The 18,376-nt window shown below is 43.6% G+C and overlaps 5 protein-coding genes across 8 annotated transcripts; 1 reads left to right on the plus strand and 4 right to left on the minus strand.

The window, feature by feature from the left end:
* The first annotated feature begins 160 nt into the window (after nucleotides 1-160).
* On the plus strand, nucleotides 161-3,863 carry LOC108146839 (actin-interacting protein 1). Its single transcript, XM_017273039.2, has 7 exons — nucleotides 161-310; nucleotides 635-756; nucleotides 1,463-1,553; nucleotides 1,746-2,009; nucleotides 2,075-3,129; nucleotides 3,184-3,334; nucleotides 3,404-3,863. The coding sequence occupies exons 1-7, from the start codon at nucleotides 277-279 to the stop codon at nucleotides 3,511-3,513; spliced, it is 1,827 nt and encodes a 608-aa protein (XP_017128528.1). The 5' UTR covers nucleotides 161-276; the 3' UTR covers nucleotides 3,514-3,863.
* LOC108146838 (protein bric-a-brac 2) lies at nucleotides 3,803-11,995 on the minus strand. Of its 3 annotated transcripts, none has more exons than XM_041708043.1 (5): nucleotides 11,482-11,995; nucleotides 8,537-8,681; nucleotides 7,738-8,061; nucleotides 6,044-7,137; nucleotides 3,803-5,452 (listed from the first exon to the last, which is right to left on the minus strand). In XM_041708043.1, the coding sequence occupies exons 2-5, from the start codon at nucleotides 8,648-8,650 to the stop codon at nucleotides 4,993-4,995; spliced, it is 1,992 nt and encodes a 663-aa protein (XP_041563977.1). In that variant the 5' UTR covers nucleotides 8,651-8,681; nucleotides 11,482-11,995; the 3' UTR covers nucleotides 3,803-4,992. The 3 variants fall into 3 exon arrangements, with proteins under 3 accessions (XP_041563977.1, XP_017128527.1, XP_017128526.1); XM_017273038.2 differs by lacking the exon at nucleotides 11,482-11,995 and adding an exon at nucleotides 10,748-11,228; XM_017273037.2 differs by lacking the exon at nucleotides 11,482-11,995 and having other exon boundaries at nucleotides 8,537-11,228.
* A 29-nt stretch (nucleotides 11,996-12,024) lies between these two features.
* LOC108146670 lies at nucleotides 12,025-13,164 on the minus strand. Its single transcript, XM_017272724.2, has one exon. It carries the CDS (start codon nucleotides 12,894-12,896, stop codon nucleotides 12,252-12,254), a length of 645 nt encoding a protein of 214 aa, XP_017128213.1. The 5' UTR covers nucleotides 12,897-13,164; the 3' UTR covers nucleotides 12,025-12,251.
* Nucleotides 13,165-14,693: 1,529 nt separating this feature from the next.
* Nucleotides 14,694-15,756, minus strand: LOC108146980. Its single transcript, XM_017273237.2, has one exon. The coding sequence runs from the start codon at nucleotides 15,687-15,689 to the stop codon at nucleotides 14,730-14,732; it is 960 nt and encodes a 319-aa protein (XP_017128726.1). The 5' UTR covers nucleotides 15,690-15,756; the 3' UTR covers nucleotides 14,694-14,729.
* Nucleotides 15,757-15,980: 224 nt separating this feature from the next.
* LOC108146981 (tetratricopeptide repeat protein 36 homolog) lies at nucleotides 15,981-17,212 on the minus strand. Of its 2 annotated transcripts, XM_041708282.1 has the most exons (4): nucleotides 16,883-17,211; nucleotides 16,465-16,822; nucleotides 16,181-16,356; nucleotides 15,981-16,124 (listed from the first exon to the last, which is right to left on the minus strand). In XM_041708282.1, the coding sequence occupies exons 2-4, from the start codon at nucleotides 16,772-16,774 to the stop codon at nucleotides 16,053-16,055; spliced, it is 558 nt and encodes a 185-aa protein (XP_041564216.1). In that variant the 5' UTR covers nucleotides 16,775-16,822; nucleotides 16,883-17,211; the 3' UTR covers nucleotides 15,981-16,052. The 2 variants fall into 2 exon arrangements, with proteins under 2 accessions (XP_041564216.1, XP_017128727.1); XM_017273238.2 differs by having other exon boundaries at nucleotides 16,465-17,212.
* Nucleotides 17,213-18,376: the final 1,164 nt, after the last annotated feature.

The raw sequence follows: 18,376 nt of genomic DNA on the forward strand, positions 1-18,376 counted from the left end.
TTAATTAATGCCTAATAATAAAAAACAAACAAGTAATCCTTAAATCAATATACTGAAATAAATACCAAAGCCGTCTTGGTATTGATGCGTGGGCGGTTCTTAAAATACCGACCGGCGTAGGAGTGCACTGCGGAGGAATTGCACCGCATCGCGATCCGGTCACACTGCACACAGTTCGTCGGCGAGAATTGAGTTTGGTGTTTTCATTTAGCGGAAATTCGCGTTAATTAGTAAACCTTTGAAAAGCACAAGAACAAGAACAGAGCAACCACCGCAATGGCTCAACCGCAACCACCGGCGTACGAAAACAGTGAGTTGGCACCACAGAATCAAAAGCCCCATTGATAATCTCAGTCCAAATCGGAACGAAGGGGGGATGAGTCAACAGGCGAAAACGGTAAAAGCAGAAAGCAAAATCGCCGGAAGCGCCGTGATTATGCCCATAAATGGGCATAGCTGCATATGATAGACCTCTACAAAAACTGTGGAGTGGGGGGATGACCCCCATCGCGACGAGCCCCAAAAAAGTAGCCGCACCCTGTTTTGCACCCACTCCCTGCCATTTCGCCGGCTTATCTTATGCCCATTCCCACCTATGAAAACTTCTAATCGAAATAATCACTTTTAATTGCAGAAAACATCTACGCAACGCTGCCCCGCACCCAACGCGGCCAACCCATCGTCTTGGGTGCCGATCCCAAGGGCAAGAACTTCCTGTACACCAATGGAAACTCCGTGATCATCCGGAACATCGAGGTAAGCTGATACATATCATACTTATATGTATGCAGCCTGCTGCCTTTGCTGCTCCTGCCATAAATCCATGGTCTTTTCCAAATCATGTTTTATTTTTGGACAGCTGCAGTTTGTGTTTGTGTTTCTGTTGCCAGTTTGTATGTTTGTGCCTTCTTTCTGGCGGCAGCTGTTCTATATTTATTTTTATATACGGCGCAAAACACAGATATTCCCATTCCACAGACCAACCGGCAAAATCAGTCACACAGACTGGCACACAGAGAAATCACTTGTTTGCCGCCCACGCATCATCATAATGATGTTGTTTGGTTTTTGGTAAAAACAACCTATGGTTTGTCTTACACTCGTAGAACCCATCGAAATTCGAATTAAATTGTCTACGTTTCTTTTTTATCCGACTGAAGAATCACATCATTAAGTTGATCGCTCTGGATTACCTTTGTTTTTCTGTTTGTATAATACTTTAACTGGCAAAAGTGATTCCAAGGGTGGCCTCTATTCGTGTATAAATTTATTCTAAAACCATAAGTCATAGGTAGTTTTTAAACAGCTATTTGTCCGAAAGAACACCACTATTATGTTCTTGTTGTAAAAGTGACTGTAAAAGACACCCTATGTTTCCTGTTTCTTTCTCCATGTAATACATGCATTGGGTAAAAGTGTTTCTATGATGATCACCTCTGTTTTCCCTGTCTTCCCGCCATAGAATCCAGCCATCGCCGATGTCTACACGGAGCACTCGTGTGCAGTGAACGTGGCCAAGTACTCGCCCAGCGGCTTCTACATTGCATCTGGCGGTAAGTTTCGCCCAGCAATTTCACACTTGGAGCACCCGGCTTCGTGCAGCGAAGCATATAGAATCGTGACCAGCATGATTCACGCTATGGCCTGTGATTAGCATTTCCTTATTTGGAGCGGTTTCTTTATCTTATCTGCGGTTTCGACTCAAGCAGACTTGTTTATTTGGTTTCCACCCCTTCTCTTTCTAGATGCCTCGGGCAAGATTCGCATTTGGGACACGGTCAACAAGGAGCACCTGCTCAAGAATGAGTTCCAGCCCATTGCAGGACCCATCAAGGACATCAGCTGGTCGCCGGACAATCAGCGCATCGTGGCCGTGGGCGAAGGACGCGAGCGTTTTGGCCATGTCTTCATGTCTGAGACAGGCACCTCGGTGGGCGAGATCAGCGGTCAGTCCAAGTCCATTAACTCAGCGGATTTTAGGCCAGCCAGGCCATTCCGTATTGTGACAGGTGAGTGGTTGTGAATATCTAGAGAATATAGAGGCGTAAACTAAATCCCAATCTACTCCTTACAGGCAGCGAGGACAACACAGTGGCCGTGTTTGAGGGACCCCCGTTCAAGTTCAAGATGACCAAGCAGGATCACTCCAGGTTTGTGCAGGCAGTCCGCTACTCGCCCGACGGCAAGTTCTTCGCCTCGGCCGGCTTCGATGGCAAAGTCTTCCTGTACGACGGCACCAGCTCCGAGTTGGTGGGCGAGTTCGGATCACCTGCCCACAAGGGCGGCGTTTACGCTTTGGCCTGGAAGCCGGATGGCAGCCAGCTGTTGACTTGCTCCGGTGACAAGACCTGCCGCCTGTGGACGGTGGAGTCACGCGAGTTGGTTAGCGAGTTCGTGATGGGCAGCACCGTGGACGACCAGCAGGTTTCGTGCCTGTGGCAGGGAGAGCACCTGATCACCGTCTCGCTGTCGGGCGTGATCACCTACCTCAATGTGGCGGATCCCGCGAAGCCGCTGCGCGTGGTCAAGGGCCACAACAAGCCGATCACCGTGCTGGGTCTGAGCGATGACCGCAGCACCATCTACACGGGCAGCCACGACGGCGTGGTGACCAACTGGAACTCGGGAAGCGGCACCAACGATCGCATCACGGGCACCGGCCATGGAAACCAGATCAACGGCATTGCCGCCTGGGGCGATTTCGTCTACACCTGCGGCATCGACGACAGCCTGCGCCAGTTCAGCGTGGAGGGCAACACGTACACCGACTATGTGGTCAAGCTTAACTGCCAGCCTCGCGGCCTGGCCATTCTGCGCAGCGAGAACATCATCGCGCTGGCGTGCATTAAGGAGCTGACCCTCGTGCAGGACAAGAAGAAGATCTTCTCGCTGCCCATCAAGTACGAGGCCAGTTCGATTGCCATCAATGCGGACACCTCCGATGTGGCCGTTGGCGGTGATGATCAAAAGCTGCACATCTACAGCCTGAAGGGCGGTGTCCTGGAGCCCAAGGTGGAGCTGGATCACTTGGGCGCCGTAACGGATGTGTCGTACTCGCCGGATCTCAAGTATCTGGTGGCCTGCGATGCCCATCGCAAGGTGGTGCTCTACTCGGTGGAGGAGTACAAGGTAATGTGGTTATATCAAAGCTTAAATTCTATTTAACTAAATGCATATTTGTAGCCTGCCCACAACAAGGAGTGGGGCTTCCACAGTGCTCGTGTCAACACGGTGGCCTGGTCGCCGAACTCACTGCTGGTGGCCAGTGGTTCGCTGGACACCACCATCATCATCTGGTCCGTGGCCAATCCGGCCAAGCACACCATTATCAAGAGTGAGTTGTTTGAGAAGGAAAGTGAGAGTTAGTGTGTGATTAATTTTTGAATTTTTCAACCCATTTCAGATGCCCATCCGCAGTCGCAAATCACCCGGTTGGTCTGGCTGGACAACAACACTGTGATCTCCACCGGACAGGACTGCAACACCAAGGTGTGGCACGTGGAAAGCATCTAATTGGCCCAGCCGTGAGGCATATTTTTATACTTATCCAGGGAGAGCAGCCAGCCGCGCCTTGGCTTCATTTCATTTAAGTGCAACAGTTTACATTTAGCTATTTATGTCTTTACCCCTCATGTCATGTCTTTAAGTTTAAGCCCAAAAGTGTTTGCTAATCACCATATCATGGATATCCAACTATTTTGCTCCGCTTTCATTTGCGTCTGTGTTTTTCGATCAACCTTTTTATACTACTGGAACTACGAACTACGAACTACAAACGCCGAAAGGAAACACAAAGATATGTAAAGTACGCCAGCGTACATAAATTATTGTATTATGAAATGAAATATACTAGTTTTTGCAAAGCTCTCCAGCCTCCTTTTCCGTTTGGATTTGTGTCAATTGGGGTATAATCTAAACACGCACAGTTTCTTTGGCTTCTTAAACATTTATTCCTCTTTAAAATTGTGTGTTGTTTTTTTTGTTTTTTGTTTTGTAGGTCTTCACCCTGTCTTTTTGTGTGCAAGTGTGTGTGCGTGTTCAGGTGTATAATTACAATATTTATAAAAACTTGGCTTAATTTACTAGAATGTGTAGGCGTGTGCTTGTGAGTGAGTGTGTGAAAGCGAAAGGTAATAATTGTTTGCATCTGTTTGCAGTTTGAGAGCCTCGGAGGTTGCTACAGCTTGTGAAATAATAAACGTAAATTGTGCTAAAAGTAAGTACATAAATTAAGATAGCTAGAAAGGCGCTCGCATGTGTTTGTGTGCAGAAGACGAAAAACGAATTGCGCTAATTATCACAGCCGGGTTTTAAGACGTTGGTTTCGGTGGGGCTAAAAGATGGCATTAGCATACATAGTGTTGGGTGTGGGCACTAACTTTCTTCAAGGGTGATTGGGCTTCTGCTCTTTCATATCAATTCCATATCAAATTAGGTAGAATTCTCGCCGGAATAATAGTTCTTCAATATTATATACACAAAAAATGTTGCAGCACTCTTTATATTGAAAGTTTCTGAAAGTATAAGTTTTTTCAAACAGCCTTTTGTGTTTGGGTTGAATGATTTTTTTAATTTGATATCAAATTAAACTCAAGAAGAAGTATTTTAAAGGAATATAAAAACTGCTGAAAACTATAATTTTTGCATATATCGAAAAAAAGCGTATAAAAAGATTTGAGTGAATGACATTTTTCATAACGATCTCAAATTTGTCTTAATTTAAAAGGAATTTGGTAAACTAAAAAATCTAAAGTGAAGGACGGAAAATGATCTTTTTTTGGTAATTAATAAATATTTAAGGATTAAGATTCCCCCAAATTTGTATGGTGTTTTAATCAGAATGAGGGGTTAAATATCTCTATCTTTTGCCAACTTGCGAGCCACCCAACACTATTGAGTATGCGTGTGCGTGGGTGGGCGTGTACCTTGTGTCTGTGTGCGTGTCTGTGTGGTGAGTTGAACGAATCGCAAATATATTTGAAAATATTATCCTCAGGTGGTTGCCGCCGATGTCTCCGCACCTGTGGCCTCTCCATTGCTGGCCGCCGGTGGCTCCCGCTCGCCCTTGATGCCCGGCGGTGCCTCGTGGGCCAAGTCCAGCGACGGCTGGCCAGAAGCTGGCGAGGATTCGGCCACCGCCACGGCGGCTGCGGCGGCCGCCATCTGAAACTGATTGGGCAGGAAGAGGTACGGGTTGCGACCCTCCTGTCCCGCACATCCGATGGTGGTGGCCGGCGCAGGACCCACATCCCCGCTGGTCACCGTGTGAGTGGTCATCGCCATGGGCGTGGGTGTCGCTACCGACGGCCCGGTGGTCGCCGCCAGCTTGGAGACCCGCTTCCGACGAGCCTCGTTCTCGCAGGGCGATGGCGCCCCAGGATGTCGGTAGCTGACGTGCTTGCGCAGAGCATCCTTGCTGCGGGAGACGTGGGAGCAGACATTGCACGCGTACCTGCAAAATAATATTGTGGGCTATAAATGGGTCTGTGAGCAAGTCCTGAATATATGTCTAAGTGGCCTGAAAAGTAATTTAAACACAAAATACTAGCTTGCAATATGGGATTTATCAAATCTCGATATCTTTTACACTTTCGCTGGCAATCATTTTATTCTACAGCAAACAAATGGTATTTTAAATATCACCCATACGCCATGTACACCAGCTCGAAGTTTAATCAAATAAATCGACTATGATTTTTCTTACTTTGTCAGTTATAAAAATGCACTTTGTTCCAGAATTACCACTTTTTCATAAATACAATTTTTCAAATATTTCAAATGTTAAAACGCCAAACAATTAGTTGGTTTTTAGTTATTTTGGTGGGATATTTAATAAAAATACTTTCAAAGTTTCTAAAGACTTTAAAATAATTTATAACGACTCCGTAGAGTACAAGAAGAACACTTATATGTAATATAAATAAAAATGAAACTTAAAAGTATATGTGAATTAATACTTACACATTAATACTGTCTGTTGTTTATTTTCAAGACACACTTATTAAAAACAGACTTTCACTTTTTTTTTTGAGTGTGTACTTACCGCACATTCTGATGGGTTTCGAGGTGGACGCGCAGGTTGTATTGGTTGCTCAGCTGCTTGTGGCAGATGAAGCACGTGGCGTAGAGCTTGGAGTTGGAGGGCGGCTTGAGCGGAGCGGTGGCCAGCGACTTGTCGCGGTCGGCGCTCAGCGAGAGCAGATTGGGCTCCGACTTGGCGCTGACCAGCGCCATGCCGCCGGCGGCCGCTGCAGCAGCGGCTGCGGCCGCTTCCCGCTGGTACTGCTCGATGTGGAGCTGCAGCTTGGCGTGATCCTCGGCCGAGATGTAGGGCGTCGCAACGCCAACCGCCGGCGAGGTGTGATGGTGATGGTGGTGCATCTGTGCCGCCTGCTGGGCGGAGGTAGGCGTGGCAGCGGCACTGTACATCGCCGGCTTGCTTGTATACATCTGACCCGTACCCTGACCCATGGGACTCGGATAGCTGGCGGAGGAGCACTTGACCACCGGCAGCTGGGGCGAAAAGTGGGCCATGGCCGGCGGAGCCAGGGTCACGGGCGAAGTGGCCACAATGGGATTGGGCATGGAGCACTCCTGCGGCGACTTGCTGCTGTTGCTATTTGCGGTTGACGAAGTCTTCGGACCCTTGGCCAGGCTCTTCTCCAGCCTGCGCAGCTCCTTGGGCGGACTGTCGCCCTTGAGGCGCTTCGATCCGAAGCAGTCCGTCTCCAGGTGCTCCTCCTGTATGCCGCTCTGGTAGAGCTGGCACTGCTGCTGGTACTTGGCCAGCAGTTCGGAGGTCTTGTTGAGGGCCGTCTGCGAGAAGTTGAGTGGCTGCGGCAGCAGGCTGGGGTAGAACTGCAGCGACTTGAAGAGGTTCTCCAGGGGCGTGGTGCCCAGTCCAGTCGGCCCCACCGATCCCAGTTTGTTGGCCAGCAGGGGGGTGCTCAGCGCCGGACTGGGCAGCTGCGGAAGGGGCAGGGGGAGGGGCAGGGACAGGCTGGGAGTGGGCGTGTGGGAGGGCGTGATGGTGGGCGTGGGCGTTGGGGAGGGCGTGCTGGGACGCTCGAAATCGGAGCACTTCTCGTTGCTGGGATCCATGTAGGAGGCGCCTCCACTCCTCGATGTCTTTGGTAGCTGCAGGAATTGGAAAGATCAGAAAATAACGTTATTATTCATATGAAATAAGTCTGCCAAATATAACTTTAACTATACCCAATGAATTGAAAATGATACAAGTGTAATAAAATAAAGTTTCACTTAAAATGACAGTTATTTATATCGTTTTTAAACGGGGGTTTGGTTAACGGGAGACCAAATTCAAAACATTAAGTTATTATGAAGTTTTTTTGCAGTTTTAAATATTGATTATTTTTTTAAATATTGATTATTTTTTTTTTTATGTTAAGAAATTTCTCCTTATATGTATTTTAAAATATTTTTTTTTTTAATAGAGTACATTTTCGATTATAAATTTTGTTTATTTTACTTCCCTCACTTATAAAAAATATTTTTTACAGACTTTTTTGAGTGAGCGCTTTTCACTTTTATAATAATCCTAGAAGGCAATTGTGTTTTACACGCGTTGGTGCGTTCAGCGAATCACAAGATCTAACTAATCTTTACACATCATGTCCAATACAAAGAATTCGAGTTATAATAACTATGAATTTTGGATTTGATATTGATATTTCCCTTTTTATCGATTCTCTAAGTATGAATCCAGGAATGACTTACGTTGTTGTTTTGGACATCGGCCAGTCCCTTGATGCCCAGCGTCTCGGCCAGATTGAGCAGCATGGGTATCTGCTCCTCGTAGACGTTCACCTCGCCGGAGTACATGAAGGTGAGCAGTGAGACGATGGCCCCGAAGCTGGCGCCGGGTATGATGATCACGGGATGGTTGCTGGCCTCCAGTGCCCGGAAGATGTCCATGAAGAAGCTGCTGCAGGCACTCAGCACCACGCGATGGGCCCTCAGCTGGCGACCCTCCGCCGAGATGGTAACGTCCGTCAGATGGGACTGGTCCAGCAGAATGGGCAGGGTGCTCAGCAGGCTGGTCTGGAAGGGATCGAGTCGACGACGAAGTGTATGTAAGTGGGTCAGGCGATCATAAAAATACAATTTTCCTGGGCTGGGCTGCAGCTGCTTTCCAACATTTCGATTTACGCTCAGTGGAAATTCTTTGGATTTTGGCAATTGCACGAATCTCAGTCTCTACTCTTTGTCCATTTGGCTCTTTTGCTATTTTGGACAGCCAACAGCCAACGGCCCCGCCCGTTCACCCTTTTGGGTGGAAAACGAAAATTGTCACTATATGAAAATGCGGAAAACTATGTGTGAATCTGTACGTATGCGGGGATGTGTTTGGATAGATGGATCCTATATATAGATGGGGCGACATTTCGCTTGGCTCGCTCGCTCGCTTCACCGAACGATGTCCAGTCCAGTTTATGGGTCTTACTTAATCTTACCTAATCTATATACATATATATATATATATATATATATGCAGGATATAGCTGGAGGATCTCACCTGATGATTGTGCCATCGAAGGCAGAACTGCTGCTGGTTGTCATTGTGCGGCAGCTGCTGATCAAAATGATGATGCTGCGTTTGTCTGGCATTAGTGCTATTTACATGTTCCATAATTCATCGGGGTTTGGATCACATGGACCAGCTGCAACGGGAGGAGGGAAATGCAATATGCAAAATGAAATTATTATTATTTTCATTCATGTCATGTCGCCGAGGTAAACAAATTGGGCAGCCCACTTGGCTACATTGTTTTCGTTTCTCATAATTTGTTTGTTTGCATTGAGCGGTTTGTTTATTTATTGAGCGTTTTGTCGTCACATACACACACTTTTTGCTTTTCGCTCACACTCTTTTTGGTCCGACCAAGCAGAGTGTCTGCACCACGAGGCGTATACGTATTATGTCGTAGCCATCGTTGGCTTATTACTCATACGCCCAGGCTGGGGAAATCTTGTGGGGATTGCAGTTTGGTGACCGGGAAACGGCATAATTTGATATAATGACAGCTGGCAGCTACTCCAAGGTATCCGGATTCGAGGGCTACTCGTTGACCAAGTCAATATGATGAGCTGAGCCACTCGGGCATTCTCATCGCGTTTCACATCGTTGATCAGAGTGCCCAGTTGACGAATCGGAATTACAATAAACATACACACACACACACACATACGCACACACACACACACACACACGGCCAGTGTTATTTGTGTTCTTTTGCTGGCAATTAAATTAAATTTATTTAAATAAAATAAGTTTTCCTTGGCTGGCCTGGCCTGGGCGAACTGATCGCAGTGTCGTTTCTGTGGGTTTCTGGGTGCACTATAAATTTGGCAATTTCCATTGTTCGCAGCCGTTGTATCACACTTTTGTCCGAGGGCTATTTTTAAGAGGCTAGACCAAGAAGCTGGCCGAGGATTTTGGGGATTTCTATGGGGTCTATGCTGCACCGCCACCGCCGCATTGGAGGCCCCCCCATTGCAATTGCATTGGCCAATGCAAAAGCGCAGCAAAGTGACAAGTCCGAGTCTTGTGTTTTAGTTGTTTTCGTTTTCTGTTGTTTTTTTTTGTTTTTTTTTTTGTTTTTTTTTTGTGCTTTACATATCAGCTAGCCCAGCGTGCAATTGTTGGACGACGGAATTTTCTTCATTCCATTATGTGTGCACATGGGACTGAGAATCGCATCTAAGCATTTCTCTATTGAGAGACGATGGATGGTGGAGGTTGCCTTGCCTGATGATGGGGTACAATGGATGCCTGGGAATGGGGGATGGGGATGGTGCGGCCTTTTTGGCGCTCGTTCACACAAGAAAGTGTCGTGACAGTCAGGCAGCCTTCTTTTCCGTAACTCTTTGGTATTTCGCTCAGTTTTTACTTGATTTTCCGAAATTAGTTTTTCAGCCTTTCAGCTCCGTCCTCTAGCTGCTGTTGTTGTTGTTGTTGTTGTGGCGGCGTTTTAAATAGCCATCCAAAAAATAAAGATCTGTGCTAAACGCTCTCGCCAGGCTGTCTATTTTGATTTGTTGTCCAAGTGCCTGCCTTTTGTCATCCGTGGCAATTCATTCCATAGACCTCGCACCTCACAACTCGCATTCGTTTCATTTCGATTGGTTGAGGCGTAATATATTTTACACATAATCACTCATACGCCCCGTTCGCGGGGCATGGAAAAACAAAATGCTGCTGCTTAAGCCTTAACTTTCATTTGTTCCATGAAATGTGGCGCACATAAATTAGATGTCAACGCTTCCAACCGAGTGGTATTTGTATTTCATTATAGAATCATGCGAATTCGCACGATCAGCGGTCTATATGTGGCCGTGATTCACGCATAATCCAGTTGCCCAGGAATGTCTAATAATAGAGCTCTGTGGCTAACCCTTATGCTTGAGGATCTCGAATCCAATTCTTCATTTACGCCAATGGAATGCTCGTGCCGACCATCAAATTATATATCCCCGCGAGTTATGTTTTTATGAAGTGTTTTTTTTTTTATGACTCGCGTCTATCTTTTGTGTTTTTCAAATCCCTTTCATCTCCCTCAACGACATAACACAATTAACTGAAGCAAGTAAATCACTGAGTTTTCTGTTTGCAAAAGAATCCTTCACATTCTTGATGTTTGTTTTTGTATTTCACACCATTTTCAGCCCCTCGACCGTTACGAATTTTCCCTTTTTGCGAGATTTTCGCGGCGGGACGAGAGCGCACCTTTGTTAACCGTTTGCTGCTCGCATCTGAAATGAAAAAATCCGAAAATGTTTCAATTCTTTCGGTTTAGTTGGAGATTTTCTATTTTTCGAATGTCCATCTCTTGACAATTTTCCTCTATCTCGTGTTGCTGCTGCTTCTTGGTGTTGCTGTTGCTGTTGCTGTTAGTATTGCTGTTGCTATTGCTATTGCTGTTGTTGGCCCAAATGTTGTTGCTGTTGCTGTTGGTGCTGCCATTTGTTTAGCGGATTCGAATTTGGCTCTCAGCATGTCGTGTGGTGGATCCGTTTGTCGCCCGATTCCATGTTCTTTAATTAATGAGCAGGCCGTGCCCGGCGCAGCGAAGAGAAATCTCAACGGTTTTGTACTCGCGATCTGCGCCTCTTGGCCAAAAATTAATTGGCTGCCCCGCAGTTAGTTAATCAAAACATTTGCCAGTGGCAAATCATCATGGGAACATCATCGTCATCACCATCATCATCATCATCATCATCATCATCATCATCATCATCATCATCATCATCATCATCATGATTGGGAGGAACTGCGTCCACTCCGCCACTAGACACAATTGACATGACCGACCGACAAGCAGCGGAATTTGTTGCTCCTTCGTGTGCATTATTAATTTGCAATAAAATGTGGAAGCGGCGACAGCAGCCGCCGCCACCGCTCGACAAACGACAAAACAAAAAAAAAAAACTGAAAAGTGCAAGCCGAAAATAAATTCATACCTGCGCTGGTCGGATTTGAATTATGCCTGACAAATACAAATGGAACCGCCAGATGGAGACGCCGTTGGTCATCGGGCAGCACCCAGCACCCAGCACCTTCATTAAGCACTTTTTCAATTCATTAAAATGCCACAAATACTTATTTATTATTGTCATCTGCGGTCACCTCGATGTGGGCTGGCAGCGTTGCAGCTTGGAGGCTGCAAGCACACCAACATAAATAAGCCCATTTCCCGAAGCTTATTCCTTACACAGATCTACATACTACTAGATATACGTACGTCAATAATACGTCAAAATCAGAAATTGTTTAATGAGTCTTAACTTCCAAAAGTAGTAACTTTTTTAGATAATCTTAGAAAACAGTTCGGTTAACTCATTTCAAAAAACGGTGTTTTACTATATACGACATATATTTAGACACCTTTGCAAGTGATTTCAAAGCCTAAGTGATTTAAGGATTGTTTTTTTTTTAATTACTAACTTAAACCTATAATTTATACACTTTAAACATAAATAAAATGAAAAGTTACGGCTAGAACTAACAGAAAAACAAAACATTACAAAAACAACACACATCTTAAACAAAATTCCAAACAACAATTCTCTATAGCTTTACATTTACAAACTTATATCGACAAAGCTGCAAAAATCAAGATATTCAAGGACTCTATGGATATGAAAACCAAGAAAAAAAGTCAAATCTCTTGATTTTCTGAGACACTCAAGCTTAAAAGATTTTCTTTCCATGGGGAGTCCATTTCCTTGATCTAGGAACCATTCCTAAAGCACTGAGCTTCGGTGATCGGCTGGCATTGCTTCGTGGGAAAGTCCCAGCCATATTTGTAAGGACACCGGACAATGGTCAGGTAACCGCTGAGGCATCGGTAGAAATACTCGCAACGCTGCGGATGAGGATGGTCGCCATCTCCGGATGTGTCGCAGTGTGGCCTTTCCTGAGCAGGGGAGGATGGTGAGGGATCTGGAGAGGATGGGGGAGAATCTACAGAGGGTATGGTAGAATCCGGGCTGGATGAGGCCGTGCTGATATCCTGCGAAGGTGGTGTTGGTCCTGGAGTGCTGTTACCGGTCACCACCACCACCTCCTCCTCCTTTTGCGATGCCTGCTGATCAGGCAGCTCCTCTGTCAAAACGGAAACGGACTCCCTGAGACAGACCCCGGCATCGTCGAAGGCGCACTCCTGGGTCCTGTCATCGAAGTATGTGGACTCCGGACAGCTGTCCCGGAAGGAGTCGACTCCATTGCAGTAGATGTACGAGGCACAGTCGTCGATAGCCATTACAAAGGTGTCCACATCCGCATTCGCACACTGCGGAAATACTTCTCCTTGAATTGAACTTATAACTCCGATCAGGAGAACTAGGCAGAGCGAAAATTGTACCTTAAATGACATGTTTGATGTGCTGCTTTTCTGTTTTTTTGATAGAGCTCAAGTTGATTGGGCCCTTTTTATGGCAATTTTCAAGGTTGGCTGCGAATTCTTATCGCCTCTCTTGTAGTTGATATCAACCAAAACAAAACCAAATGTTGCAAAAATTTGATATCTTTCAAGCTACAAATATGTCAAGGCCGTGCAATGACTTTAGTTATTTTGATAGCACAACCCAGATAAATGCGTTTGAGGGAAATTATTCCCCTAAAAAATTCATGTTTTTAAGGCAAGAGATGAATCATCTATATATAGAAACAACAAGAAAGAAAGCAAACTTCGGCAAGCCGAAGTTCATATACCCTTGCAGCTATTGCAAGAATTAAACATTTTTGAAAACATTAAAATTATGATTTACTTTCGTATATGTTTAAAAACATTGAAGCTATGATGATTTGCAGCTCAATTATTTGATAGTTATTTTATATATTTTTATTATTTTTAAGGGAGCTATATGATATAGACGACCGATTTTGATAAAATTTAAACCATAATTCTGAAATATTTAACCATTGCTATATGTCGAAGAACTAAACATAAAATTAAAAAACAGAAAAGTTATAATTTTTTTCATTTATTTTTCCGATTGTTCCTATGAGAGCTATATGATATAGTCGTCCGACTTTGATGAAATTTAAACCGTAAATCGGAAATATTTAACCATTACTAAATGTCGAAGAACAAAACAAAAAAATAAAAAACAGAAAAGTTATAATTTTTTTTCATTTATTTTTCCGATTGTTCCTATGGGAGCTATATGCTATAGTCGTCCGATTTTGATGAAATTTAAACCGTAAATCGGAAATATTTAACCATTACTAAATGTCGAAGAACTAAACAAAAAATTGAAAAACAGCAAAGTTATAATTTTTTTCATTTATTTTTCCGATTGTTCCTATGGGAGCTTTATGCTATAGTCGTCCGATTTTGATGAAATTTAAACCGTAAATCGGAAATATTTAACCATTACTAAATGTCGAAGAACTAAACAAAAAATTAAAAAACAGCAAAGTTATAATTTTTTTTCATTTATTTTTCCGATTGTTCCTATGGGAGCTATATGCTATAGTCGTCCGATCCGGCTCGTTCCGACTTATATACTACCTGCAATAGAAAGACAACTTTTGGGAAAGTTTCATGCAGATAGCTTTAAAACTGAGAGACTAGTTTGCATATAAACGGACGGACAGACGGACAGACGGACAGACGGACAGACGGACGGACAGACGGACATGGCTAGATCGACTCGCCTAGTGATGCTGATCAAGAATATATATACTTTATAGGGTCGGAGATGTCTCCTTCACTGCGTTGCAAACTTCTGACTGAAATTATAATACCCTCTGCAAGGGTATAAAAATTATGAAAAATTTTCATTTTTTCATTTGGTTTTTTTGGAGTTAACAAATTAAAAAATACACAAATCGCATTTGTCTCAGAATAATCAATTTTTTGAAATTATTCAGTTGAACGTATAAGTAAAAAGGTTGCTGTTTTTTCTAAACTGTTCATCAATTGGTTTATTTGGGAGTTAATATATGAATAAATAAAAAAAAAATCACAAAATCGCATTTGCCTAAAATAAATCAACTTTAAGGAATAATTCAGTTGAACGCGTTGAAAAATTCCAAAGGAAACTGAATATGATTAATAAAATGAACGCGCATTGTATATCATCTTTTCTGGTTTGGCATATCTTTAATATACATATATATTTATTAATTAAATCACTAATTAATTGTTAGTCCACATCAGCTCAAGTACTTTTATCTAAACATTTATTATTTTTTACAATTTTTATAATGCAAGTACTCCACTCACGGTCTCCTGTTTCCAGTACACCTTTGTCAGTGAAAGCTTCTGAAGATCGTGGTCCACCAGGTCCAACTGCTGCTCCAGATTTCGCTTCAGATTGCGCACTCGCAGAGTGCCCATGGAAAGGGGCAATCGGTTGTACTCGTCGATCAGTTTGTTTTGCCGTTCACGGGCGGCATCTAAGAGTTGCCTGCGCTGTTCACTGGACAGCAGGATGTGCTCGTTTTCCGGCTGTGGCTGGGTATCCATCTCTGCGTAGGACTCATTCTCTGCAGTTTGCGGCTCTAAGACAGGCAGCTGTTCACAGGATGCCTGGGAATGGACACTGAGCATGTCCTCCGGATCCACGTCCACCACCTCCGGAATGTCCATTTGCCGAACTCTTGGGGAACTTGGCCTGGATGACACCTCGTCTTCCTGTTTTCGAAACAACGAGCAGCTGGGCACATTGTCGAGCAACGTGGCTAACGGCCGTTGCAGTGTATACTGCCCCGGTCGATAGCAATCGCGTTGCTCCGGCACTCTGCCCAGCTCGAAATTGGACGCAGTGCGTCGCAGACGTGGGCCTTCCGGCAGGGAATGATCTCCCCTGCCGATCACAGGCTGCTCGTCGCCCTCGCTGCGGGACTCGACTTGGGATTGGGTCTTCTCCGAGCATTTGCGCAAAGCGGCACTAAGAAAACGCTCGTCGTTGATGTCCTCCGTTTGGATCTGTTTCTCGGCAAGATTCCGTCGATTGGGCACAAGGTTTCTTCGATTTCCGGTGGCCAACACTTGTTTAACTGGTCCACAGCACCTGGCCAACGAGGATGCCGTGGGCATCTGGTAGTTTGGAGACACCTGGCTCACCATCATCCGGTTTTCGCGCAGAAAGTTCCGGCGGGATAGATTAGTTCCTTGGATGCCGCCCATCGGGAGACGGGTCATAGCCACATAAACCATTTCAAACAAGAGATGAAAAAAAAAAAAACAAATATAAAAACGACAAACGTGATGAAGTGTTTTTTGAGGGCTACAAAATTCAACTGAGAAATAACATTAAATTAATCAGACAATAAAACGTCAGACAAACGTCAGTCACTCCAATTTTCCATGCAAACAATAAGATTGTAAATTATCGCTTTATGTAAATTATTTAAATTATAGATTTTAGTAGAATTACAAAATACAACACGCATGGTTATAGAGAAAATATCGAGTCCAAATTGCAATTAAATTATATATCAAAGTGCCTTAGTCTGAACAATTAATTTATTTTGAAAATGCCTTGATATTTCATAAAAACCGAACTATGAACATCACATCCTACTTGAGCTGATCGAAGGCCTGGCGAAGCATTTGATTGCAGAGTGCCGCAAATGGATTGATTTCTACCAGCTGGAAAAGACGATGGATTAAGCTACATTTTTTTGGGAAATTTATACCTGGCCTACCTGCTCCCTGGCAAATTTACTGCCCAACTGTGCTGCTGCCTCGAAATCAGCACGTGCGGCATCCAAATTATCCAGTTTTCGATATAACACTCCTCGCTGACAGTGGGCGTGGCATTTGGTGCGGATTTGCTGATCATTGGCCATTTGCAGAGCTCTGTGCAAGTCATCTAGGGCCTCTATAAACATAAATATCTGTTAAAAATGGCATTCTCCGGAATTAAAATGTAACTTCAATAATATTTAATAACATTTTTGTAATACAATTAGTGCATATCAATACTAGCCTTCATCCCGTTTTGCCAGACGAAGTGTTTGAGCACGATTATTCAGCACAGAAGCTCTGTCAGCCAAATCTAGTGCTTGTCTGAATAGATCAAGGGCTTTATCTATCTCCCCCCTTTCAGATAAGTCAATTGCTTTAAGCTCCAGGTCCCTGGAAGCTCTGATGGCTTCGTTGTCCGGTTCCACATCCTTCAGTTCGTTTTCCGCGGGCACTGATCCTTGCGTATTGATGCTGCTTAGCTCGAGGGGATTGAAGATGGAATCTAGCACTTGCTGGTCGTGAGGACTTAAGCTTAGATTAGCTTGCGGCATGATCCGATGCTATTTGCTTTACTAGTTCAAACAAACTGAGTTTGGAATCTAAATAGTTGAAATACAGAATAGAGTAGAGGAAACAAAATGCAAATGATGTCGCCCAACCTGTTTGAACATTTTAAAACGAGAAAAATCGCTGAATTCTGGTGCACCGAATACGAGATACCTAAAATTCATTACCAGTCTGATTTTTCTAGTTTTTACAGGTTCCGAGATTTTGCTGTTTATTCAGGCAGACTATAGAATTGAAACATAATGTTCACAATGTGAACTTCACATATTATATATATTTATTTTCCGTTCGGCAGGGTGGTTCAGAAGTCTTTGGTAAAGAAAAAAATATTCTTGTTTCAATTTGTATTGTATTCCAATAAAAAATAAATTATTTAAAAACGACTTCTTGCATGTGCAAATTGAATAGAGATAGAAAATGCTATATAAAAGCAATAAAAATAATTACAATTAATTAAAAAAAAATATAAAATTTATTCGCATAATCAATTTGAATACATTTAAAAAAAAAATCTTGACAATCCCGGCCAAAAATCGTGTTTTTTCATACAAATAAATTTAAGTAACACTGTGCAATTCATACGGCTCATGCTAGGGCCATCTAACTTTTCGCAATCCTTAAATTTCATATCACGACGTCCTTTATGGCGCCAAATCAAACATGTAGCGGTTCTGCCGAGAGTCGCTGGCACGAATTGGTTCTCGCTTTCAGGATTGGGGATGTCCAGCCAAAAAGCAGATGTTGTGCATTCAAAATCAACAATCGGCAAAGATTTTTCTATTTCTTTTATGTTTTGCCCATCTGCCAGTTTGCCACCTAATCCAATACAATGATTTTTAGCATCGACAAATGATTTTTTTGTAAAAATGACGTCGAAGTTGTCCATTCCTATTGCGGTCACGTATTCTCCGGAATTCGGAGGAGAAGGCACAAATGGATGCAAGGATGGTCGTCTTCTTTCCACCTTGGGTTCCAGCGCCTTTGGTTGGGTGTTAGTGTTGTTGGACCTAGAGTTGATTTCAATTCTAATGCTGTCAAACATTTCTTTAATTTTTTGTTGATTTTTGTCCATCACTGATTTTGTTTCTTGTGCCATAGCGTTAAGTTTTTCCCGCAGATCGGCTAGGTCACCAAATAGAGGATGTAGTGCGGCGTGGCAAAAGGAGCCGCACTGAGTCGGTGCATCTGTTAAGACACAGACAGAAGGTGGACGCCCCTTGGAATCCACCAGGACGTGCAAATTCCAGGCCATTGTTGCGTACAAAAACAATGTTGCTAACTGTTGCATTTTCGAAATGTTTACAACCGTTAAAGGCGAGAGCTTATATTGTACTAATTCTGAATTTACTTTGCAGACCGAAAAAGAGCACTCTGGTATTCTTGATACCATTGCCATATATTCTGGAACATATTTTATACCCTGTACTTGTTAAATTAGGAGATGTTTTTTAGACTTCTTCAGAGACTCAAAGAAATAGCTCCCGAAAAAAGAGTGAAAACTAAAATGATAACTTAAAGACTAAGATCTAACTTAAAAACCCTACGAATTTTATAGTTTTTACCATATCCCACAAAAATTTAAAATT

Source organism: Drosophila elegans, unplaced genomic scaffold (assembly GCF_018152505.1).
Source record: "Drosophila elegans isolate 14027-0461.03 unplaced genomic scaffold, ASM1815250v1 contig_208, whole genome shotgun sequence".
Classification (NCBI taxonomy): Eukaryota; Metazoa; Arthropoda; class Insecta; order Diptera; family Drosophilidae; genus Drosophila; species Drosophila elegans.

Coding starts and splice junctions, on each gene's coding strand:
- LOC108146839 (XM_017273039.2), top strand. CDS start 277: ATGGCTCAACCGCAACCACCGGCGTACGAAAACA. Junction 757..1,462: donor TGATCATCCGGAACATCGAG/GTAAGCTGATAC, acceptor TTCCCGCCATAG/AATCCAGCCATCGCCGATGT. Junction 1,554..1,745: donor CTTCTACATTGCATCTGGCG/GTAAGTTTCGCC, acceptor TTCTCTTTCTAG/ATGCCTCGGGCAAGATTCGC.
- LOC108146838 (XM_041708043.1), bottom strand. CDS start 8,650: ATGGAACATGTAAATAGCACTAATGCCAGACAAACGCAGCATCATCAT. Junction 7,138..7,737: donor CCGATGTCCAAAACAACAAC/GTAAGTCATTCC, acceptor CAATTCCTGCAG/CTACCAAAGACATCGAGGAG. Junction 5,453..6,043: donor GAAACCCATCAGAATGTGCG/GTAAGTACACAC, acceptor ATTATTTTGCAG/GTACGCGTGCAATGTCTGCT.
- LOC108146670 (XM_017272724.2), bottom strand. CDS start 12,896: ATGTCATTTAAGGTACAATTTTCGCTCTGCCTAGTTCTCCTGATCGGA.
- LOC108146980 (XM_017273237.2), bottom strand. CDS start 15,689: ATGGTTTATGTGGCTATGACCCGTCTCCCGATGGGCGGCATCCAAGGA.
- LOC108146981 (XM_017273238.2), bottom strand. CDS start 16,774: ATGCCGCAAGCTAATCTAAGCTTAAGTCCTCACGACCAGCAAGTGCTA. Junction 16,357..16,464: donor TCTGGCAAAACGGGATGAAG/GCTAGTATTGAT, acceptor TTATGTTTATAG/AGGCCCTAGATGACTTGCAC. Junction 16,125..16,180: donor GTAAATTTGCCAGGGAGCAG/GTAGGCCAGGTA, acceptor CGTCTTTTCCAG/CTGGTAGAAATCAATCCATT.